At 39.2% G+C, this 25,143-nt stretch overlaps 1 protein-coding gene across 1 annotated transcript in view; it reads left to right on the top strand.

Annotated features, from left to right (window-relative positions):
- LOC122974072 (proteoglycan 4-like) overlaps nucleotides 1-24,715 on the top strand; it is a 38,631-nt gene extending 13,916 nt beyond the window's left edge. The window contains exons 3-17 of the mRNA XM_044341927.1: nucleotides 4,308-4,348; nucleotides 5,869-5,956; nucleotides 7,332-7,467; nucleotides 8,421-8,595; nucleotides 8,681-10,024; nucleotides 13,684-13,755; nucleotides 15,178-15,439; nucleotides 17,291-17,573; nucleotides 17,666-17,872; nucleotides 19,241-19,299; nucleotides 19,448-19,698; nucleotides 20,384-20,415; nucleotides 20,716-20,890; nucleotides 23,115-23,209; nucleotides 23,428-24,715. Coding sequence (XP_044197862.1) covers nucleotides 4,308-4,348; nucleotides 5,869-5,956; nucleotides 7,332-7,467; nucleotides 8,421-8,595; nucleotides 8,681-10,024; nucleotides 13,684-13,755; nucleotides 15,178-15,439; nucleotides 17,291-17,573; nucleotides 17,666-17,872; nucleotides 19,241-19,299; nucleotides 19,448-19,698; nucleotides 20,384-20,415; nucleotides 20,716-20,890; nucleotides 23,115-23,209; nucleotides 23,428-23,535 — 3,328 coding nt within the window. The 3' untranslated portion in view covers nucleotides 23,536-24,715. The remainder of the gene's footprint in view (nucleotides 1-4,307; nucleotides 4,349-5,868; nucleotides 5,957-7,331; nucleotides 7,468-8,420; nucleotides 8,596-8,680; nucleotides 10,025-13,683; nucleotides 13,756-15,177; nucleotides 15,440-17,290; nucleotides 17,574-17,665; nucleotides 17,873-19,240; nucleotides 19,300-19,447; nucleotides 19,699-20,383; nucleotides 20,416-20,715; nucleotides 20,891-23,114; nucleotides 23,210-23,427) is intronic.
- The last annotated feature ends 428 nt before the right edge of the window (nucleotides 24,716-25,143 follow it).

Below are 25,143 nucleotides of genomic sequence, written 5' to 3'. Positions count from 1 at the left end.
TATCCCTACAGTCTATCTAGGCCTGTCACCATAATTACATTATACAATATATGGACATGATCTCGATCATTTTTGCTGATGTCGATATTGCCTGTTGTATTTACTTGCGTGTTTGTTTACATAAGAGAGCTGCGTAGAAAGAGAGAGAGAGCAGGTTGGCGCTGGCAACCAAAGCAGAGAGAGTAACTATTATGATGTCATCAGTATAGCTGTTAACATAGCAGTCAGTGTGTGTACAGTTTAGGCTATTTGTCAGAGAATAAATGCTACGACTCCTCAAGACCCAAACCAAGTTCCCATGTCTTGCTTGCCACCTGCTGATTAAAGTGAAGGGGTTAGCCCCGTAGTTAGAGATAGCGGGACCATTTAAGGTGGACCAGCTATTCTCATTGTAGTGACAAGCTGAGCTGCTCCTAATAGAGAGCAGAGAAATGTCTGGCTGCTGAATCACTCCTGAGTTTTGCTGCTAGGGTGGTCATAAATTTGTGTTTGTTTTCTTTTTTTAAGGCAAACAGAAAATGACTGATGTGTAACTATTTAACTCATAAAATCCCTTTTTTTGTGAGCATCACACTTGCCCCAACATATAAAAATGGCTCCTGACATTTCTAGAAACCCTAAAATTCTCCCAAAACTCTTCACTCCCACTAGTGAACCTATGCTGGGGGTTTGTCGGCTATGTATGTAGGCTGCAGGTATGGTCTTAGTGAATAAGGTGAAGCTTGGGGTCCTGAGACCTCCCAAATAGGTAAGTATCGGTGTTACCATGTTAACTGCAACTATGGCATAAATTTTTGTCAAAATGACAACAATATCGTTAATCGCGATTATTTCTGGGACAATATATCGTCCAACGAAAGGTGTTATCGTGACAGGTCACCACTGACACAATTCAATTCAATTTTGAGTCCAGAATTAATTAATTTCAATTTGATTAAGTTCAATTTTCAATTCAATTACATCAAATAAACACTAATATTGCATGAAGAGCTTCTCAGTTTATCCTGGGAACTTAAATTTCTTCTACATTTAACAAGTGAGGATCACTGTTGATTCCTTGAATGTTAGAGGCTGAATTTCCTGGTTGTAAAACTGTGGACCAACCCTTTTTTGGGCAAATGCAAGCAGACTCTAAAACATGACTCATCTATATATATATTTTTTTAAGCCTACATGTGCAAAACAGTTCAGCAAGAATAATAAAAAAAAGACCCGCAGCACTTGCAAGAGCTTCATCATTATGCATATTTAAAGAAATAAATGCTAACACATGCTAAACATCGCTTCACAGTCGCTACTCCTCGGGGTACCCTATGTTTTCATTGGTCACACTATTATTCTGTCACTTTTCGTTTATACAACCAAATATGAATGTCCGCAAGGAATGACTGTACAAAAATATGCACCATTATCCCCATTTGTATGATTTATTACATCCAACCCCTCTTTATGAAGGCTGGTTTTCCATTGAGTGTTCTGAACCATAATAAACCCGCCTTTTATAGGTGTGTATTACATCAATCTCTGCCTAAACTGCTGGATTATCAGCACAGAAAAACTGCATAAAATGCTCAACAACTCTGACTACAGTTGCAAAAATTACCATCGAGTTAAACTAACACCTCTGACAGTCTGAACACAATCTAAACATTTTGGTTTTTAACTACAGTGGTACTTGAGAGTCATTTTTACTGTATTTTACTAAGTGTAAGCCCAGTCTCTTTACAGTGAAATGGAGTATTTTTCCGTCACTGTTTAAAGTAAAGTAGTGAGTTTGGATGTTTGTGTGTGTGTGTGTGTGTTTGGGCAGTGTCAGGGGTGAGTCATGTGTGTCTGTTCATGGTTAGAAGCTCTGCAGTAGAAAAAGACAGAGAGAGAGACAGCAAGAGAGACTGTTAGAAACAAAGACACACAGAGAACGAAAACAGACTGAAAGCCAATTAATAAAGACAGAGTGAGAGACGAGAGAGAGAAAGTGTCATCTGACTTCCTTCTGTCGACCGGGTGAGTCTGTCTCTGTTGTTTCCTGATCTGCCTAGCAACACCTACTTTTCCATTTAAATAGGGAAAAAACACAATTTCAAGCTTCTCTCTGATCCTGGAGCTCTTGAAACATCTTTAAATCAGTTTGACAGTTTGGGTTGCAGGCGGGTGATGTCTTAGACTTTGATTTACGCTGATGGTCAGGGAATAACAAGGAATTTTCCAAATTCTCTTTACGGGAATTCAGCAGATTCTTTTAGAAGATTAAGAGAAAAAAACATTTAAATGATTGCTCTGTCCAAACGTAATAAAATCCACCAACTAGACGGAGCCAGACTAGCTGTTTCCAGTGTTTATGCTAAGCTAATTGGCTTCTGCTGATAGCTTCATATTCACCGACAGACACGAGCGCGAACGCGAACGCCAGAAAACAAATAAACATATTTCCCAAAATGCGGAACTTTTCCTTTTACAAATCACGAAGGGAGAAAATGTTTAGTTCTTGGAATCGCTCTAATTGGGTTTCCATGCACCCTTTTTTTTATGTACTTTTTCAATTTGCACGTACACAAACATGAGTAAAAAGTCTAAATACTGCAAAAAAAACCCAACTTTACACTTGGATGAGGTGGAAAAGTTGATGTATTGGTGAAAGCAAGATGTGACAAAGTGCAATGGGAACAGATTTAGTTAATAATTGTGGATTAAATGTCTTAAACTCTCTTCTTCTTGTCTATTCACTCAACTATTAATATTCACAGAACAGTTGTGGATGGAAACACACATCCATTTGCATTTTCTTTTATCGTTTTTATGAAATTTAGGTAAAAATTTGCACTACATTTAGATGGAAACCTGACATAACCTGTCAACCTGTATAGCATGTTTCTTGTGTGAAACATGCTATACATACTGTACGTCATGTTGAAGTCAATCCAATGTGTTTCGACCAGTATGAGGCTTCAGCCACGAGGCGACCAAACGTAGCTTCATCCCCAAATTTGGCAACTTTGCAGCTGTGATTAAAATGTTTCATATTTATAATGAAAGTAGTTCTCTGTAGGTGCCGTCCAACGTCTGCAGTAGCATTTTTGTTTTAGGGTTGAACAATTTGATGATAGACATTGTGAGACTATGTACATTTTTCTGCAATCAGAGGTTTTATCAGACCATTAATACCATGGTAGCTGGTCATATTAGGCAATAATCAATGTGATGATGAAGTACCATGATTTGTTGAGTATATAATTTGCTGGATTAACCAAAAACATCTTAAAATGTACTTATTGAATTACAGTTGTGTGTAAAAGTTTTAGTCACTAAATATAAAGTGAGGAATCTTTCAAAAATAAAGCCATGAATAGTTTTTATTTATCATTTAACTTCATGCAAAGTTCAAAACAACAGTGTTGATCAAGGTGTTTTTACAGAACAAGTTGAAGATACAGTAAAATACTTAAAATGGTACAAACATAAACAGATAAGTAACTGATGTGTTTGTTTATTGTGTTCAGTCTGTCCTGTGGGATATAAAAGGAAGTTTCACTCTTAAACCAGGATGTGAACTTGAAGATTTCCTGTGTAATCAGTGTTTTGTAGATACTGTCAGTTTCCTCTGATGAGGACAATCAGCTGTTAGTTTGGATCTGACTCTGTGTTTTTATGTCCAGAGCATCTGTCCTTCAGTCTTTTTTAGTTTTGTAGCACTTAAAGCATCGACCGCTTTACTTTTTGCAGACTTGGGGCTGTTCCTCTCCCCCGAGAGTTCGGTACGATTTGATGAAGTGTGAGAACCGTTGTTGTGTCTGGGTGTGAAGAGCGATGATCCACTCTGCACAAAGTAAAGACATTACCATACGTGCACTGATACGAGAATAAGAAGGTGACTTTGAAAGGGAATATGTAGTTGTATGAAAGTGAAATATGAAGTGAAGGACGTATCCAAACACAAATGGTTTTTTGTTGTTTGTTGTTCTTGTCAGATTTATCAGATCAAATCGAGGTGTGATGGGAAAGCAAAGTGGAGCTCACAGATAAATGAAAAGTTAAAAAAAACAACTGTTTCCAGTGTTTTTCTGTGTAATAAAACGGGAGAAAACATGTGCGGAGATCCAACGCTGACGACTGGGTGGGATGACCAAGCTATATTTGTCACTGGAAAACAGAGAGAGAGAGAGAGAGAGAGAGAGAGAGAGAGAGAGAGAGAGAGAGAGATTTACCGAGGGAGGATGTTGCAACAGAGGTGAAATAATGTGACTCATGTTTTCCTTTTTTTCTTATTCCTCCCTCTCTGTTTTTTTTTTTTTTTCTTTCTTTCTCTGTAGCCAGGGTCCGCTCTCCTCCATCAGAGCTGTCATAAAGAGAAGTGAGTATTCATGGAGATCATTCCTCTGCAACAAAGCGGCAAAAAAAAGCCAAATATGTCCGTACGCCACACATTCATTTCACTAAAGAAAGAGAAGGAAGTTTAAATAATCAGCTCTCCAGCCTGAAATCACTGCATGTAATGACTCTACAGAGAGATTCAGGGGTTTCTGTTGGACATAAATGTTGGAAATGTTTTGGAAATGATGTAAAGAAAAGAATCTACAGATGAAATCAAAGGTGTAAACAGAATAAAATTCATTATCTTAAATAGAATAAATAAAGTAGCCTCATTTGGTCAATGGCACCATGAAGACTATGCAGTGTACAGATTCATATTGACCTTAATAAAAGGTCTCTTAGTTCCAATGTAGATAAATTTTAATTATACTTTAATATTACTTCAATTATATTTTAGACTGTGGTTTGATTCCATCTTTGTGACCCTGTCACCGGTTTAACATGACAAAGTGTAAATGAAATGTTTCGCTATCAAATTTGGCTGTAATGTTCACGTGTCCACATATTTTTGTCAATGTCAGTTTGTCTTAGAAAACCTGAATCCATCCAAACGTATTGATCTAAACTGTAAAAGGTGCATCAAAGTAAACTTTTGATTGTAAAGATGAATATTTTTCTTTGGTGCTCTTATGTTGACTTTTAAAAATGTAAAAGAGACTTAAGTGTAAAGATGGTCACTCCTCCAGCAGAGCTTTGCAGATATCTGAAGTCCATCTGAATCGTTGGCTGAATATTTTCCAAATGGAAAATATTCAAGATTTAGTCATTTTCTTGTATATTTGCACAAACAAAAGAACCGAAATGCTGTTCCTCTCAGCCCACAACAGTGCAACAACAACAGAAAGGATAAAGATGTACTGTATATCTAAAAAATCCCTTTAAACAATGTTAAAACATATAAATCCCAAGAGAAAAAAACAAAATAAAAAAATAAAGAGCAAGTTAGCAGCACAGTGCATTTAGAGTCTCAGTTTGATGTAAACACAGCAGCATGTTAGGTTTGACCTTTTGTGGGTTAATACATCAAAATATGACCATAACATAGATTAACATAGATGTCTGTCACCTAATTTATTTTTCATATCTTGACTTGAGTCTCTTCATTATTTGACAACATCACATCAGGGCTGAAAATATCTTGTTTTGTCCAACCAACAACATACCCAAAATATTCATGTATGACAAATAAAAGCATAAAATCTGCATATTTAAGAACCTTAAACCAGCAAATTTCTGGCATTTTTGCTTAAAAATGACTAAAATAATTATTTGATCAAAATAGTTGCAGATTCATTTTCTATTGATTGACTTATTGACTGATTGTTGGACCTTTAAATCACGTATATATTCTACATCTGCTTTGTTAATCATCTAATTGAACCTGTATGATGCTTGCAATAGATTTAATATTCCATGAAGCTTTTACTCACCTTCTTGTCTTCAGCGTTACATCTTTGTCAAAGTCGCTAACTTGCTGTCTCTATGTTTTCTGTCCGTCAGCGTCAACCAGGTCAACGTCTCTGTCCGAGACGCCCCGAGAACGAGACAGAGAGCGAGAGAGAGACAGGGACAGAGAAAGAGACAGGAGGTAAGACACTGCTGGATTGTCTTAATGTTATTAGATTTTATTGCACAAATACAGCTGCTTTAAGGGGATAAACCAGGAAGTATGTGTGCAGCGGAGCAAATGTGCTTCCTGAATGTTCAAATGTAGTTCTGCTCTCCGTGGGACAACATATTTGCCAAATAACAAACACAAGACCTTTACCTGTTTACCCCTTTAGTCTGAATCACCTCACCTTACTACAGATAATCTCCAAGCAAATATCTTATTGTTCAGAAGTATAAAATGACAGAGAGAAGGTCCCGTTAGAGTAGTTGGTTACTGGGTTGTACACAAGTCAAGTCATGAAAAGAGAGAGAGTGTTTGTAGTCAACAAGCAAGCGTGACCTTTACTGTTTACAGTAAATAAACTCCATGTAAGGAATTCACTGGTGGGGCGTTTTATTACTCAGCTCCTTCCTGCTTTATATTTACACACTTTAATCAAACATTTATAAACCTTTCTCTAATCGTTAAGATATCACAGCTGAGCTACGTTTCCTTCACTATGAAAGCTTGTTTTTTTTCTTGTGTTTTATTAGATTGAAGTGTGGTCTGATGCATGTGCGGTAGACATGTGTATATATGCAAAAGCTTATTAGAGGCAGGCGTCAGATTCACAGTATGAAACAACATCTTTATGAAAAAGTCACAGGCTGAAACAACCAATCAGAGGATGAGTCAAACCTCAAATACCTGAGACAATTATAACACCAGTAACTCATAAAAACATCCTTAAAATAAAACAATGAATGTCAAAATCCATAAAATACAAACGAACATGGAAATAGAAAAAAAAAGATGAAAGATTAGATGGGTAATGTAAAATAAGAAATAAAAAGTTATAAAGTGGAAAGTGAAGGCAGACCTGACAATAATTAGTCTATGACCATAATTAACAACTACTTTCATTATTGATTGATCCACTGATTATTTTCGCAATTTATTGGTTAACAGTTTGGTAATTCAAGTAAAATCGTCAAACACTTGATGTCAAACAGCTTCTCAAATGTGAAGATATGTTTGCTTTTGTCCACCTCTGACAATATCTCTGTAAATTAAGCATTCTTGGGATTTTTTGGCTTTTAACCAAACAAAACAGTCACTTTAAAGACATCTCTTTGGCTCCAGCTAACTGTTAATAATTCCTGCATTTTATCCAAATCCAACTGTCTTTTTTAATTGGAAACACATGATGTTTCATTATTAATCGAACAGACTTCCTTTGTGGAAAATTAGTTTATAAAAACTGGAAATTTTAAGCTATTACATCAGTCCCTCTGCTGTTAAACATGCCATGTGTCTTTATAAATGTTGATTCCTCCGTTTCTGACTTCCTTTTATTTGGATTTGTTGCTAGGCGACCAGAGATCACCATCTTGTCAGCTGAACCACTAGCCTCCACATCCTGGTTCCCTGGAGCTTCTGGAGGATTCCCTCCTCCCCCTCCTCCTGCTGCACAGATCTGGGGATCCACGATCCCTCCGTCCATACAGGTAATGATGACGTATCAATGAATATTAATATAGATCGAGTCCTTTTTATTAAAGGTCTTCTTATCTCTGACAAGGAGGTTTTCAGTCATGTTTGTTTGTTCGTTAGCAGTTTTAACAAAACTTTTCAGCAGATTTCGGGGAAATTTAGTGGAAAGATTTTGGTGTGAAGCGCTAAGACTCATCGCCTGCAGGTGTCACCTGTGTTAAGATTGCAGCAGTTGTTCTTTTCTTTGCCTGCAGGTGGCGATATCAACATGTCAACAGCTGCAGGTTTTTTAAACTGCTGTTACCATTTCCGTCCCTATAAGCGGCTCAAGTTAACATGTGCAGAACTGTTCTGAAAATGGCCGATCAGCTCCCTCTAGTGGAGAATCTGTACCCTGTTAAATGTTAATGGTTGAGTTTGTGAGCTTTAAGGTGCTTCTACGAGATGTTTAGTGCTGAGTGAGGAAATTTTAGCTTTTAATTTATCCAGAATTGTGCAAGTTTTGTGTTCACGATGATCAGTTCTTAAAAAGTCAAACTAGTTGGAATGAAGTCATGGAAAACACTGATTGTCTGCAGAGAAAATGACAAATCCAGAACAAAAGTGTACAAAAAAATCTAGCTAATTGTTTTAATTACTTTTTTAGTAAAGGATTATTTTGTCAGTTAATTACTTAATTGTTTTGCCTATAAAATGTCAGAAATGGTACCAAAAAGGCTCATTATAATTTCCCAGAGCCTTGTTTAGTCTGACCAACAGTCCAAAATCCAAAAATATTGATTTTACTGACTCGATAATGACAAATAAAAGTATATATTACAGAAATGAAAGAAAGTTAAGAAAGAAAGAAAATTAATCGACTATCAAAACAGTTAATTAAGTTTCTGTTTATCTACTTATGTATTAGTCAAGCTCTACTTGTATCTTTGTTGTGATTTAATATTTTCGTTGTGTGTTTCCTCCTCAGCCTCCTCCTTCCTATGAGGAGGTGATCAGGGAGAAGACACAGGAGCAGGTTCTCCGTCCCTCTTCCTCCTCCTCGTGCTCCTCCTCATCCTCATCCACATCACGTCCAGTTTCTACAATAACCATCGCCACCCAGACCGACCCAGGAGCTGCTCCTGATCCTCAAGACTCGCAGGGTGAGAGGAGCTCCGTTATTTTGATGCTTTTTACTTCATTTTTTTCTTTTATTTGTGAGTAAAAATAATTTGTGTTTGTGTTTAGTGAGACGACCAGTCAGACCACCGCGGCCTCCTCTCCCCCAGCCTCCAAAACCGTCTCATGTTGAAGACATCGCCATCACCGCCAGCCAATCAGCACTCACCTCGCTTGACCGTGACATCGTGGTACCAAACACGCGCTCTGAGACAGTCACACACACCTCCACACACACACAGTGCTGTGACATCCTCACTGACCTTTGTTCACCTTTGACCTCGACCGGTAGCGCCCAAACCAACCAATGGGATCGGCCTTTAGCTGCTGTTGACGCGGCAACCCCTTCGACCACTCCTTCTCAAGTCCCGTTGGAACGTCCCAGGCCGCGCCCTCGTTCCAAGCTCAGTGTGCAGCCAATCAGCAACGAGGTGAAAGTTCAGACTTTGGTGAAACTGCGAGAGGACGGTTTAGCCACGTTAGCCGCCCGAGCAGGAAGTGAAACCACTAACAAGGAAGTGAATCAGGGGAAATACCTGCAGGAGCTTCTCGAGGCCTTCAGCTCAGACGACTGGGGCTTCCCTGATCAACGCAGCGACAGCAGCGGGCCCAGCCAATCGGAGAACGAGGAGGAAGAGGACGGGGAGGACATGGCGACTCTGAAAGCGAGGATACAGGCCTTTGAGCAGCAGCAGCAGCAGCAGCAGCAGCAGGTGGCTGATGGGAGCTGTGGAGACGGTAACAGAGGCAGCGGGACCATTGAGGGCTTTGCTGTCACAAAGAGACCTGAGCCCCGCCCGCGCCCTCGTCTCCAGGGGCAACCGGCCAAATCAGCTCCTCCCACGGTCGCTCCGAAACCCAAAACCTTCTCACATGCCCCCAAACCATCCAGCAAGGTGTTCTGGGAAGATGGGGTCGTACCAGTGGCAACAGCGGGCTCAGATAATACCGAGGCTCTGACTACACCTGAGACCCCGTCTGCAGACTCTAAACCTCAAACTACTGCTGAACCAGCACCTTCTTGTACCCCGAAATCTGCTCCGGCTTTGGCACCCCAACCCTCCAAAAACACAGAAAAACCTGCAGTAACACCCAAACCCCTTCCTGTTACAGAAAGCCCCCCATCTAGTTCCTCTTCCTCTGCCTCTGCCCCTGTCCCGGCCCCCAGACCCCCTCCACCCAAACTCACCCCCTCTCTCAGCGAGACCCCCTCCCCAGCCAACCCCAAACCTCCACCCAGACCTCTAGTCGCCCCCAGGGCCAGCACGGGAGCTCCACCCCAGGATAAGAACACCGCACCTGGGCGTACTACCCTAACTCTTCCCCCGAGACCCTCCATGGAGGTCAGCAGTGGAGCACAGATGGAGACTCATGCTGGGAATGACGAGACGGAGGACGCCGCAAGTCAAACCGGTGAGTATCATTCTGAAACGCACATTTCCAGGTCTATATTTTTATTTACAAACTGCTGTTGATGGGCATGTTTGCTGTCGTGACGTGTAATATTTTTCTCATTTAAAGTCGATGTTTCTGTAAACTGAGCAGCAAAACGTAGGTCTGGAAAGTATAAAAAGTCAAACTCATTCAACTCCTCTGTGTCTGCGGGTGTGCAGAAGTTCATTTCACTTCAGGTCATTTTACAAATATTTACATGTGGTTAGGAGCGAGCGTGCTGCCTCCTGCTTGCACCGCTTATCTACCAGATAACCTGAATGTGTAGCAGCTGCTGATAAACTCTCAATGTAGTTTGTTCTGTTGACTGAACTTCAGACTTATTTGCAGAGCGGCTGCAGCTGTGCTAATCCTTGTTTAGATTTCAGTCATCACCACTGTTAGGCTTTATGACTTTTACAGTTTATACTGTTTATATACACTATATTGCCAAAAGTATTCACTCACCCATCCAAATAATTGAAATCAGGTCTTCCAATCACTTCCATGGCCACAGGTGTATAAAATCAAGCACCATGGCATGCAGACTGTTTCTACAAACAGTTGTGAAAGAATGGGTCGCTCTGTGATAGGATGGAACCTGTGCAACAAGCTCAGTCGGGGAATTTCCTCGCTCCTAAATATTCCACAGTCAACTGTCAGTGGTGTTATAACAAAGTGGAGGGGATTGGGAACGACAGCAACTAAGCCACAAAGTGGTAGGCCACGTAAAATGACGGAGCGGGGTCAGTGGATGCTGAGGTGCATAGTGTGCAGTCAGTCGCTACAGACCTCCAAACCTCATGTGGCCTTCAGATTAGCTCAAGAACAGTGCGTAGAGAGCTTCATGGAATGGGTTTCCATGGCCGAGCAGCTGCATCCAAGCCATACATCATCAAGTGCAATGCAAAGTTTCGGATGCAGTGGTGTAAAGAACGCCGCCACTGGACTCTAGAGCAGTCGAGACGCGTTCTCTGGAGTGACTAATCGCGCTTCACCATCTGGCGATCTGATGGACAAGTCTTAGTTTGGCGGTTTCCAGGAGAACAGTACTTGTCTGACTGCATTGTGCCAAGTGTAAAGTTTGGTGGAGGGGGGATTATGGTGTGGGGTTGTTTTTCTGGAGCTGAGCTTGGCCCCTTAGTTCCAGAAAAATGAACTCTGAATGCTTCAGCATACCAAGAGATTTTGGACAATTCCACCCTCCCAACATTGTGGGAACAGTTTGGGGATGGCCCCTTCCTGTTCCAACATGACCAGTGCACAAAGCAAGGTCCATAAAGACATGGATGAGAGAGTTTGGTGTGGATGAACTTGACTGGCCTGCACAGAGTCTTGACCTCATTCCGATAGAACACCTTTGGGATGAATTAGAGCGGAGATTGAGAGCCAGGCCTTCTCGTCCAACGTCAGTGTGTGACCTCACAAATGTGCTTCTGGAAGAATGGTCAAAAATTCCCATAAACACATTCCAAAACCATGTGGAAAGCCTTCCCAGAAGAGTTGAAGCTATTATAGCTGCAAAGGATGGACTGACGTCATATTAAACCCTATGGATTAAGAATGGGATGTCACTTAAGTTCATATGCGAGTCAAGGCAGATGAGCCAATACTTTTGGCAATATAGTGTCTGTATGTTTAGCAACATGGATTTACTTATTAGGAAAACACCAGCTGATATCATGCTGGTTCCTTGTTTTCAGGCCAATACCCAAATACATCAGTACAAAACTAAATCGTAATGCACAAAAATGATGAGTAACATCTCAAAAATTAAAACAAACTGGCTTCATTTTCAGCTGTTTTTGTCTCAGTTTTCAGGTGGAGAAATTTGATTCTTCTCAACTGGTTCTGTTAAAATAAAGATGCCACTATCAGTTGTTGGCTTAAATTACAGAATTTAATCATAAATTTTGTAGTTGTATAATTGAGTTTCCAGACCTTTGAATCACTGCCGACACCTCTTTGAGTGATTCAGATTGACTTGGTCGACCTGGTTTTGTTCATTTTTGAATTTGCAGTTGTGAGCTTTTTTTTGTTGTATGTGTCTCAAACCTGGACTATGTCAATATATGAATATATATATATGAAGTCTCAAGTGTTTTTGAGCACATAAAGGAAGAAGGTGCTCGTAGAGATTCCAGTGCGCTGAAATATCACTTGAAAGATGTTTCCAATCAGGTGTTAGTGTTGATGCTGACATTTTAAATTCTCCCTGCTGTTTACACTGAAACGTCTCTCTGGGATTTGCAGTGACGTCAGTGTTTCTTGAGGCCTTCGTATCGACTGCTGAACAGCGCTTCATTGTAGTCTCAGACTAAACAACAAGCGAACGTCTCCGCTTACACTGGAAGGAAAGGAAAGATACTGAAAACAGGCTGAAGTAGTTGAAGAAAGTGACTTTTTCTGTTTGTCTCCAACTTGACAGATACCAGCGAAGTCTGCAGATAAACTACCCAGTCTGGCCTTTAATGGTGAATCTAGTTTGCCAACCGTCTGCTGACACATTAGAGGCCTCGTCAGACTCTGAACTTAACATCTTTCTAAGTAATTTCCACCTGTTAGAAACAAATTATATTTTATTTATTAAATAAAAGGGTAACTGCATGTTCTACTGTATATGTGTAAATAGTAGTATGAAGCCTTTTGTGTGTAAAATCTGATAAATTGCCTCAGTTTCGTTGGGTCTTAAAACTACGGCTGAATCTAAACGTCCACCCTCTGGACTTGTGGACTGAGCCCTCGTGGACTTCAGTTCTACGTACCGTGATGTGTTCACCATCATCACGTGACCTCAAGACCAAAGACCTCAAGTGTTTCCGTGGAGATTAAGTGAACCGTTTGACCCTGTGACTCATTTCAAAGTGTTTTTCGGAACGGTTCTTTATGGTGTTGATATGTGCAGATCAGCTGCTTTACACAGTTCAGTGAGATTCACATTGTAGAAGAAGAAAAACCAGACTTTGCCTGTTTAGTTTAGAAGATGATGATAAAGAAATCCATGTTATTAAGCTTAAAGGACGATTATTCTGGGGACATTATCAAACCTCACTTCATCGATCATACAACAAAAATGTCATCAAAAGTAAATATTTTGCATATCCTGTTATTATTATGATAATTATAGATATTTAAATGATTGATGAGTGACATCTGCACCCCAAGTGGATTCTCTGGAAGTCTGCTGAAAGTCCACTTGAGGCCCCTTGTGGGCTTGATGAGTCGTGGATTTGGACAGACCTCAGCACTCGCAGACTTCCTCGGAATGAACCTGTGAAGTCCGTCAGTCTGCAGGTGCGGTGATTCAGACTACAAGTTTGAAAATGGAAAAAAAAAAACTCTGCGGGTGTCGAGTCAGAAAGGTTAAAGGTTACCAGACCTCTGGCTAGCAGCTCCAGGCTACATTAGATTAGCTACTAGCACAACACACCAGACTAAACTGATGGTGGTCGAGTTGCATTGTGGGTAATGTAGTCACCAGGTCTTGACAAGGAAGAAGAATGTGTTAAAAAGTAGTATTGTGTCTATAAATCAAGCAGACATTAGATGTCCTCTGGCAACTAATATTTCTGCATTTTTTAGGTTTTTTTTGTTCAGGACAGACTTTTAATATTTTCCTCTTGTTTTTGTTATTATTTCAGTTAAAGTAGCAAGTGTTCGTCCAGGCATCCCGACCAAACCGGCAGCACTGACCTCACCACGCAGAGGCAGCGGTAAGAGAGAGAGAGAGAGAGAGACACTAAGCTGCATGTAGCTCTAATACAATGGAGCGTTTGAGTGCTTAGAAAGACAGATCTTACTTGCTCGTTATGTGACAGAAAATATGCAAACGTGGAATGATTTTATGTGCTCCGCGTGTGTGTGTGTGTGTGCAACAGTAAGAGAGAGAGAGAGAGAGAGAGGGTTTATATTATGCAACGCAAACGCTGAGAAAGAAAAATGCTGTGATTGTGAGAGAAGAAAAAAGCCTCCACTGTTGTTGTGTGCTGTGAGTTTGATGTGTCATAGTTGTGTGTGTGTGTGTGTTTTCAGCCGAGCCATATGATTGGTCAGCTAAACTGATAATTCCTCATGCTGTAATTAATCAGGTTTTATTGGCTGCTACGTTAATTTGTTTAATCAAGGTAGCCGGTTAAGAGTTTTCATGCTGTTTTATTTTTTTTTTCACACACATGGAGAAACTTTTCCACTTCACTCAGTTGTGTAACAGATGTAATACCAGCAACAGAACATTTGGTACAGCGCCCCAAGGAAACAATACAAAAACAGATACGTGGCTCTTTCGTCATCACTCCTTCACAACAACAGGACTTTAAACTAAAGTAGGTCATCAGTATGTGAGGTCATTGGTCTATCTTTACCCACGTAGCTGTTCAATCTGTGCTCATATTTAAGCTAATATGAGTCAAGAAAGACATATTTTTGGGGAGATGACGGTCGGTTTGTGAGGCAGCTTTTAGTTTTTATTCTCCGAGCTGCTGCCAAACAGTCTGCCTGAGGAACTCTGAGCAGCTGAAACTGTTTTTTATTTTATTCCAATCACTGGTTTTATTGTTTTCATATTTTCAAATGTTTTATTCCATCTTACCTATTATAACTTTCATTGTCTTTTATTGGTTTTATCTTATTTTGTTTGAGCCTTTATTATTATTATTCTTTTTTTACACATGTGTTAATCTTTATTTGTACTTTCTACATTTGTTCTGTCTTGTTATCGGCTTGTCAGTCATTTGTAAAGCACTTACCTGTATGAAAGGTGCTTTACAATTAAAGTTTGTTTGTTTGATTTGATAATGAGTCTTAATGTGTGTGTTATAGTATCCAAACATTTTAATTACTTAGACTCTAACTTGTATTTCAGTCATGAAACACTTCCACACTTGTACACTGTTCGCCTGAAGCTGCTTCACAGTAAAAAGTCGTCTAACCAGTGTGAATTTGATGACAGGAAGACATCAAACCAAATATCTTTCTGGAGGGATTTTACTGTGAAGCAGCTGAATGTAAAAACTCAGTTTATCTCAATATTCTTATGTGATGTTTAACTTGCAAATAAATGAGAATTGTTTTGATTTTAGGAGTCAAAATGTGACAATTTTTGAGGTTTTTTGTTTTTTGTATTTTACCATCTCCAGCTCCCACTCTGGCCCCAAAACCCGCTGGAGCCTCACCAACACCTCCACATCCAAACCCGGTCCCAGCAGCCAAACCTACAACTGCTGCCCCGGCTATAGCCCCCAAACCAGCTGGACCGGGCCCCGTCCCCGCCTCGTCCAAACCTCCAGCTCCAGCTCCGGCTCCAGCTCCAGCCCTGAGGAAAGGCCCTGTGGTCCAGACCAAAGCAGAAACTACCAGCCCTGCTAACACAAACTCCTCAGACCCTCCTCTTCCTCCACGGTAATAAAGATCTAGGATGAAGATGAATCAAACTGCCTGATAAAAGTGAAAAGATTTGTTAATTAAATAGGAATTAGGCTGCTCTGTGTTTGGCTGAATCTCAGATTTCTGCCGTTGCTCTGGAACAAAGGGAGCGAGTGTGCTCTGCTCTGATGGTCACTGTTTCTCCCAGTTTCTTGTTATTCCAGCAGTTAGTTGAAAATAATTTTAAAAGACAAGCACTGACACTCATTGATATGCACCGTCTGCAAAGATAGAAGTCAAAAATAAGGAGCCTGTGTTTGGCCTGATAGTTTTGTATCCTTTGACATTCAGCACATTCTAATTTAATAATAATAGTGATTTGATAGCAATTATGTTACAATATTCTGGTTAATTTCACTGTCATCTAAACATCTTTTTATGGTCTAGTTTAAAGGATAAGTTTGCATTTTTTAAAGTCTGTCTTAAATCAATCTGCAGCTTCCCAAATGAACATTGAAACATGTTTTTCTTGCTGTAGTCGTCCCTCCTCTTCATACTTACCGGCTCCCTTCCCAGTGTGCTTCCAGTATAAGTGATGGGGGCAAAATCAACAGAAACACTGTCCAGGGAAACAAAAAAAAGTGGGGATTTTGTACTAAAAAGACATTTACTTTGGAAGATAACCCACTTTGTTTGACTTACTCAGACTGCTGAAGCCTCAAAACAGAATGAGGACTGTGGATTTTGGGCCCATCGCTTACATAGAGGCGTTTTATGAAGGGATCTTCTATTGGTCCGTATTAACAGCAGGAATGTTCAGAAGGATACATGACTATTGTTTTAAGACAGACTTCAAAAGTTGTGAACTTCTCCCTTAAGTCATAAAAAAGTAAATATACCTCCACTAATAGTTGCTTGTTTTGGGCTTTTACACCAAGCAGTTATTATTTTCAATATCAAATGCAGCTGCGGGAGTCTGTAGCTGCTTTAACCCCAAATACACTTAATAACACATTCACCATAGAGGTCAGTCTGCAGTGCAGTACTGATGTAGATCAGGGTCGGAAATTGACAGGGTCATAAGGCAAAACGCCCCTAAAAAATGTAAAATTACCTTTGCTCTTGTAAAATAAACAAATACTTAATATGTTTTGCAAAGTGTGTCTGGATGTTGCTCAGTCAGGCTTCTGTACCTGCACAATTTTTTAGTTTTCAAAATAAAATATGCATTAAATGGATGAAAATACTCACACAGTTACAATCTGGAACTAGAATTAAAACTCAGTGTGAGTATTTTTTACCTATTTAATGTTCTTGCATTATAAGTTCGGCTGCTCCCTTCGCTTTTTTTAAATAAGAGTCATTAAATATTTGTCTGTCATCCAACATAGTAATCAGGTATTTCCCATCATTTGAAAAAATTGCCCTGGAAATTACCCAAAATGTCCAATATCTGAAATTTTGGAGTTGTATAAAACTCTTAAAAAAGGCAGAAATACCAGACAGGTTAGAAAATTCAACTTCGTGAGAAGAATAATCACAAAATTTAAAAATATTTATGTATTTCTAGTACGTAGCGTCATAGTTAACTGCTTTGAGAGTTAGGTAATCCTTTATTTTCGGCCTTTGCACAAACTATTTACACTTGAATGTTCGCCCTCAAAGACGAGATACATCCCAGAATTCCTCTCGTTGTTTATACAGGCTGGTCTGGTTTCTTTCAATGTTTTGATTATATAACAAGATAAACAAACGGGAAGTTTTTATTTTTTTATTTTGCATGTCTGCTGTCAGATCTGACCGCAAACAGATCGCTGTAGCTCTGCTTTCTCTTCCTGTTTTGTACCATAAAGCGATTTCATGTAACTCGTGTCTCTTTCTCTTCAGGCCTGCAAGTGTGAAGCTCCTCCCCCTTCGCCCTCCGCCAATCAAATCCACCCCTGGTCGACCGCCGCCTCCATCCATCAACTCAGCTCCCCCGGCTAACCAGATCCCTCCTCCTTCCAAAACCAGTCCTGCTCCCTCCGTTTCTCCAGCCAGCCAGTCCTCGCCTTCACAGACGGCGTCTTCTGTAACATCCAATCAGACGCAGGGTCAGAAGGCACCAAAGAAAGGGCCACCGCTGCCCCCCCGCCCTAAACCAGGACACCCTCTCTATAACAGCTACGCAGTACGGACGAACACACACACACATTAAAACAAATAAAAGCTCATAGATTTGAGTGGTAATGTGTGTAATTTACCAATTTATTCATATCCTAGAAACAGGAAGTCCTGATCGTCCTGGACGACCCGAGCCCGCCGCCCTCTGAGCCTCTATCAGGTGAGGGGAGGAGCCAAACCGCCGTCACTACTCTCATCGAACCATCACAGTGTCTCCTGGACCTGGACACCCAACCAGAGCCTGTCCCAGATCAGGACAGCCAATCAAAACCTGCCCTGGAGGGCCTCGACCTATCAGAGTCTCAGGTATTTAAACAGCTTGTTAAAGCCTTAAAGTGTTGATATTATATAATGTTAATTATTATAAAATGGTCACTCAAGTGTCATTAAATACATAATAATAATAATCATAATGAGACACATCACCATAATTTTCTTGTCTAATTTATGTAACAAACACACAGTTTGAAAACTTAATAAATTAAATACACGTTTAAACATTTTCAAACTGTTTATAGTTTAAATCACACTGAAGGAACAGATGGATGAACTCTAACCGAGCTCTCTACTGTGTTCTGTCGACACAGACAGGAAAACAGAGAAGCGATCAATCAAACTTTATTTGTATAGCACCTTTAATACAGGTTAGCTCAAGCTCATAATAAGAACAAATGTAAACTATAAAAACAATAAAAACAACAACACTAATGCACACGAGAAATAAAAATGATTAAAATGTAATAATGAAACAAATAGATTAAGACAATTAAATAAAAACTAGATAAAATAGATTAAAAGCTGACAAATAAAATCAATAAGAGGGAATAAAACATTTATAAACATAAATACAATAAATAATAATAATACATTTTATTTGTATAGCACCTTTAAAAACCAATGTTACGAAGTTTACACAAAACAAACGATAAAAAATGAAGTAAAGGAATAAAATCAAAGACAGACATCAGTAAAAACAAATGTTCAAAGTGCTTTGCATGAATATAAGATAAATATCTAAAAGGTGCAGTTTGTAAAACATAGAAAGATGTCAAAAATAAAAATGATTCATAAACTGATAAAAATTAGTTGTAAGAAGTGTTTTAAGGGAAGATTGTGATTTAGTGACTCTGAGCTCCTCAGGCAGCCCGAACAGCAAAGACAAGATCCCCTTTAGTCTTAAATGTAGACACAGTTAAATAATAATAATAAATAATAATAATGGCCCTAAAACATTTAAATCAGAAGCTCAACTAAAATAAGCAGGTTTTAAGTTTAGTTGTAAAGAAATCAATACTTCTCTGAGTTCTTTGGACAAACTGTCCTTGAAGAGCCTCAAAAACAAGTTAAAGGTTTTACAATCAATACAGACACTGCCAACAGTCAGACAGCAGAGTCCTGGATCAATTATAACTGATTCATGACTTCTTTTTGGTAGATCTGATAGGAGAACACTAGAATAATCTGTCCTGCTGGAAAGAAAAGTGTGTTTTCTTTCCAGCAGGACAGTGTGCAGATTTTTTTGGTAACGAACTCCACATGAGCCTTAAAGTTCAGCTCTGAGAAGGTGATGACAAGCAACACACGTCCCTCGCTGGACTCAAACCGGGGAAATGATGAAATATCAGCGTCCAGGATGAACTAAGTTAAACTAAACTGATGTTTTGTTCTTCGTAGTCCATCCTGCCTGTGCAGCCGACTGAACCCAAAGAGCAGCCGGATCCTCCTCCTGTCAGGTCCGACACACACGACACGTTAAACTCCAACACATAAACAGGAACTTCTGTATATTTAAAGGAAAAGAGTGAAATGATTTCTACATGTCTCTAAATGTGTGTGTGTGTGTGTGTGTGTGTGTGTGTGTGTGTGTGTGTGTGTGTGCAGCGGTCCTCGGTGCGTCGCCTTGTTCGACTACGAGGGCGAGGAAGAGGACGAGCTCACCTTCTCCCAGGGTGATGTCATCGCCCTCCTAGAGGTCATTGGGCAGGAGTGGGGGCGGGGCCAGATCCACGGGCGAATCGGAATATTCCCCCTGAACTTCGCCAAAGTGGTGGAGCCCCTCCCGCAGCCGGCGCCGTTGCCGGGGGAAACGGCGAAGACTACATCAACGGATACGACAGTGATAGAAAGTACCGGTGAGCAGCAGAGTTTACTTTCCTTCCTTTTCTTTCTCTTCTTATTAAACTCTTCAGCTTCCTTCTTGTTTTAGTTGATTGATTTTTCTTGATGGTTAATACAGGCTCATACTAGGAAGTGACACAGCTAATTAGACGTAAATTTCTTTTTAATTTTTTCTAGTAAGTGAGTTACTCGTCTCCCTTGGTGAAGAATTTGTTTTTGTGTGAGTTTGTTTCTTGTTTTTATGGGCTTTGAATAATATAAAAACACCTTTTAAAAAGGTAGAAAGTATGGATTGTTCTTCTTTTGATCCATTGAGATGCACAAAACATTTATTATTATTATTATTATTATTATTATTATTATTATTATTATCATGTTTCTATGTTTTAACTGTGATTCTCATTGTTAAACCTACATTGTTTTTTCTTCCCATTCACCATATTTCTTAATAAAAATATAAAACACCATAGAAATTGTTGAATTACTTCTTTAATCGTCTTTAATCAGTGAAAAGTGTTTTTAAGGGTTTTATATGTTTTATTAAACTCGTCTTCTCATATACAAAGCTTTTAATTCTCGTCCTTTAGTCTTTTCTACCGACATTTTTCTCATGATACATAAATGATCTGATAAATGAAGGCTGCTGCATCTTTGGATTTGCATATAATGTTTATTTATGATTATTTTTGCGTTTTTCAGCACCAAAGTCCTCACAGGACCTGAACACAGAGGTGAGTGTTTCACAGACAGAAATCATGATCAATATGTGTTTAAATATTAGACATCGGTCCTTTTTATGTCAGATGTTCATGTGTATGTTTCACTTTTTCTACTTGTTTCATTCACTTTATATTGTATAAATTTTCTGTAGATTCATTTTTGCTCATTAATGTTTTTCACTCATAAATTCTATTGATTAGGCTTTTAATTTATTCTCATGCTGTAATATTTCTCTTCCTTTTTAAATTTACATTTGATTTCATTTAAATGTAGTAAAAATGAGTTGAATCTGTGTTTGTGTCTGTGTGCAGGCGGAGGAGTGGGCCGTGGCTCTGTTCGACTTCCCAGGTCAGACTGCGGAGGATCTGTCTTTCCACAAGGGGGCGCTGATCCGAGTCACCGAGCACATCGACTCCGAGTGGAGGAGAGGAAGACTGGAGGGGAAGGAGGGACTTTACCCGGCTGCCTTCACACGGCCCTGCCAGGGTACAAACACACAAAAATACATCAGAAAAAAACATAATGAAATATCATAAACACAGTAATATGTTTGTAATATCTCAGCCATTAGTGAAACCAACAAAAACACACATCTGTCAGTCAGTCAAACTTTATTTAAATATTATATTTATATTAGGTGGAATGTAATCCAGAGTGCTTGCACACCAAGATACAAGTAAAATACCAGAATTAAAACAAGGTGGCTTTTAAAATGTACATAAAATAAATAAATCCATAATAAAAAATAATATATTAGAAGAAAAAGATTTAATAAAACCTACTTTAAAAGAATTGAGTGATACTGCAAAGTGATTTTAGTGCCTGTACTAAGTCAACCGTGCACACTGTTCCTCTTGCATTTACGCCTTTTTCACCAAACACAGGGAAACACCACCTCAAAGGTAACATCTGAAACTGAAAAGCATAAATCTAACAGTGGTGAGGTGACAATAAAGGTCCTTGAATCCTTGAAACCTTGAATAAGGCAGCAAGAAAAGATAAATTAGTAAATTATAAGAGAATAAATATCAAAAATAATTCAAAAAGTGAAAATAGTAGTACAGAAAATATTTGTACACACACTTATACAGAGCAGAGACACACTGTTTGTTAGTGTATGCCTCATCGTGTGTGTGTGGGTGGCAGGTGAAGGGAAGTATTTACAAAACTGTGTGGATGGTTTGTTTTATACTCCTGACTGTGCTAGACGGGTGGGGTTTTATCACTCAGGATATTACAGACAGTTCAGCCAATCACAGGGCAGAAAATGTTTGTTCGTCTAGGGCTGCGTCTAACAAATATTTTCATTATTTATTAATCTGGAAAGTATTTTTTTCAATTAATGGATTAATTGTTTTGTCTATAAAATGTCAGAAAATAGTGAATAACGCCCGTTATCATCTCTCAGAGCCCCAGTCGACGTCTTCAAATGTCTCGTTTTGTCCAAAATCCAAAGATGTTCAGTTTGACACTAAAAAAAGCTTCAAATCATCACATTTTATTGGCTGCAACCATCACATTTTTGGGCGTTTTTTCTTAAAAAATGATGCACAGCAGCAATAAATCCGAGGCCTTTCAGCCCGATGCTTTCCTCAGCGTTACTGAGACAGATGTGGGTGTGAACCAGCCGCTGCCAGGAACCTGCCTGTGTTTGTCCCTCGTTACAAGTCACATTTTTGATCATTTCTTTGTTGTTTAAGCTGTTTATTAAGACAAAAATCATCCGACGTTCTCTGGTTACAGTCTCTCAGATGTGAGGATTTGCTGCTTATGTGTAGTTTTGAACTTTTCATTGGACAAATCAAGATATTTAAAGACATCGCCTCAGGCTCATTAGACTAAATGATTAATAGATTAGATTGGATTAAGAGATTATAAAACCATGATCATAAGACGACCACCCTTTTTCAGCACTTGTTTTTGTAAAAAGACTTTTTGAAGATACAAAACACTTTCACACTCATCCTGTTGGGAAACTTTGCCCCCTGATTTAGTGTTAGAGTCCTCATCCTTGAAGCTTTTCTCTCTATTTCTCCACTAAAAGTGAAATAACACAATTAAAGCAGATCGTAAATCCCACATTTATGGAGCTTTTCTATCAGTTACATACTCTCGCTCTCTCCTGACAGACTCTTGGATGCATTAAAAAATGATTTTCTCCAGAGTTTTTCACTTTCTGTTTGTCTGTTTGAGCTCCTCATCGTCTCTGACAGCAGTAGTTCTTGGCTGTTTGACGGGGATGATTCAGTCCTCGGTGGTGTTTTCTGCAGTAAAGCTGTCAGGATTCGCTTTGAACTCGCTTTCATTCGTCATGAATATATTTTCTCTGTAGCAGAAAAACACATTACACAAGCCTTCAGACACTCCCGCGGGTTAAATTGATCTAACCAAACACTTTGAGTGCAGACTGACTATAAACAGACTTGAATACACTCGCAAGCTTAGCAACATTAAGGCTACAAACAACCCATAATATAACAGCTCGCGTTCATTCAAAGAGAATCTCTGATCTTGTGAAACAAATATGAGACACAAAATATTCAGGATGAAATATTTTCTCATATTCAGGTCTATACGGTAATTGAAGAAATACTTGACAGGTTAATTAATAATGAAAGTAACTGTTAGTTGCAGCCTTTGGTAGGTATGTGTGTGTGTGTGCATGTGGCTCCCAAAGTTTCTAACCACAACTTCTTCTTCCTGTTTCCAGCTCAGCCAATCCCAGGCCAGCAGTCAGCGGTTAAGGGCGTGGCCAAGGTTCTGTTTGACTTCACGGCAGAGAGCGAGGACGAGCTCTCACTAAAGGTGTGTGTGTGTGTGTGTGATGAGTAGATATTTATTTATGAGGAAGTTTTATGTTTTTATTCTGGACACAGATTCAATGACAAAACATTAAATTCAGGCAAATCTGTCAAATTTAATTGTTTATTTTTTACCTAAAGTCAACGACAACAGCTTCATGTTTTTGTTTGTTTTCACTAACAAGTCCGATCTCTGTCTTCCTCTCTGTCTTCTTCCTGCAGGTTGGTGACATTATAACGCAGGTGGAATCTGTGGATGAGCAGTGGATTTTGGCGGTTGTGGGCGGGAAGCGTGGGATCGTGCCTAAAAACTACATTTCACTTCTCTGACGTGGAAATCCTGAAACAAACAATCGTTGGGGCTCCCCCACCTGTCAATAACACTACAGAGGGGTTTTTCCTGCTTTGTTAACCAGACAAAAACGCACTTGCACGCGGCGGTGACGGCGCTCCAGTCTGCCGTATTTCATTTAAAAAAAACTGAATATTTCAATTTCCAGATAGTTTTTAATTCAACAAAATCAGCTTGGTCAATTTTATTCCTAGTTTGGTTGCAAAATTGGAGAAACAGGAACTCTTGAGGTGTGATGGGATTGTTTCCGATGTAACGTCACCCTGGCGACCGAGACCTCGCTGTGCTCACTGTTGTCATGACGACTGGGAGCTGGACGGACCTTCGCTGCCTTAAAACTGACAGTTACATTAGACTGTAAGAAAGATTTTCTTCCTGACTGGACTCTTTTCTTTTCATGGATTCGGTTCGACTGTCCAAAACTCCAACCTCGAAGCTCGATTGTTTGATGTTAGATGGTCCAAATCGATCCCAGTGACGGAAACCATTGGAGAGAATATCATCCAGATGGCTGGACACGCGCTTCAAAGAGCCACGACTTCAGCTTTTCCTCTTTTTGTCTGATCACAGATGTTTTGCGTAAACTTTGTCAAAAATTTTTATCATGTTTCAGTGTTTACATTCGTTACATTTACCAGTTTTTTTTTTCAAAAAAATCAGGCCAGCTCACAACATTCAAACTGAAAAGTCTTCACTCAGCAGGTTTAGAGAAGAGGACTAATTCACGTTAACTAACCCATTAAAGCATAAAACTACATTTATCTGAAACAAACGGTACCAAGAAGAACATTATTCTCATTCTGAGCCAGAGGAGATTATAAAACTGAATTAAAACGGGATAATGTGGAGCTCTGAGTTGAATGACTGCTGGGTCGGGGTTTTTGATCGTTACTGTGTTAACAGACAGACAAACGGTGAGTCTTAGTGGTGGTTATAATGTTTGTAAGAGTTTCTTTTAATTTAACTCTACTGAAGCCTCCTGCAGATTTGTGTTGTACCACCTCTGTGAAAAGGACCAAAAATCGCCACTTTTGAGACATTCTGACAGAATATTTAGTTTTATGACACTGTAGGTACCTTTAATTATTTATAAATGTTTATAAAAGTTCATTTTTATGTTGCACATAAAGTCTTATTGCCTATAAATTCTCACAAAAAGGCTTTTTCAAAAATATTTTACATCCCCTGAGCTTTGAAGCTTGAACCGGATCATTTTACATAAAGAACACTATTGTTGGTTTAGTCTATTAACTGACTACTTGACCTTTTCCAAAGGCTACCATGTTTTTTTTTTGACTTGCCTTTTTGAAAATTGTAATGTGAGGTTTTATACATAATTTGTATTTAATCGATTTAAAATACACAATTGAGCTTGACACTAAGAGCAAATATCTCAATGAAAGCAAACAAAACCTAGAGCTCAGTAATACACTACAAACACAAGCTATCAGTCCAACAGTAGCTGTATATTTTACAATATTTAAAGGATTTTGCTCTCGGTTTTCTATATTTTTCTATATCTTTCTTATTGTCAACAAATCTCATGTTTAGAGCCAAACCAACAATGACCCAATTTACTTAAAAGT

This window comes from Thunnus albacares, chromosome 22 (assembly GCF_914725855.1).
Source record: "Thunnus albacares chromosome 22, fThuAlb1.1, whole genome shotgun sequence".
Taxonomy (NCBI): Eukaryota; Metazoa; Chordata; class Actinopteri; order Scombriformes; family Scombridae; genus Thunnus; species Thunnus albacares.
This window is presented reverse-complemented; position numbering and strand designations above follow the sequence as displayed.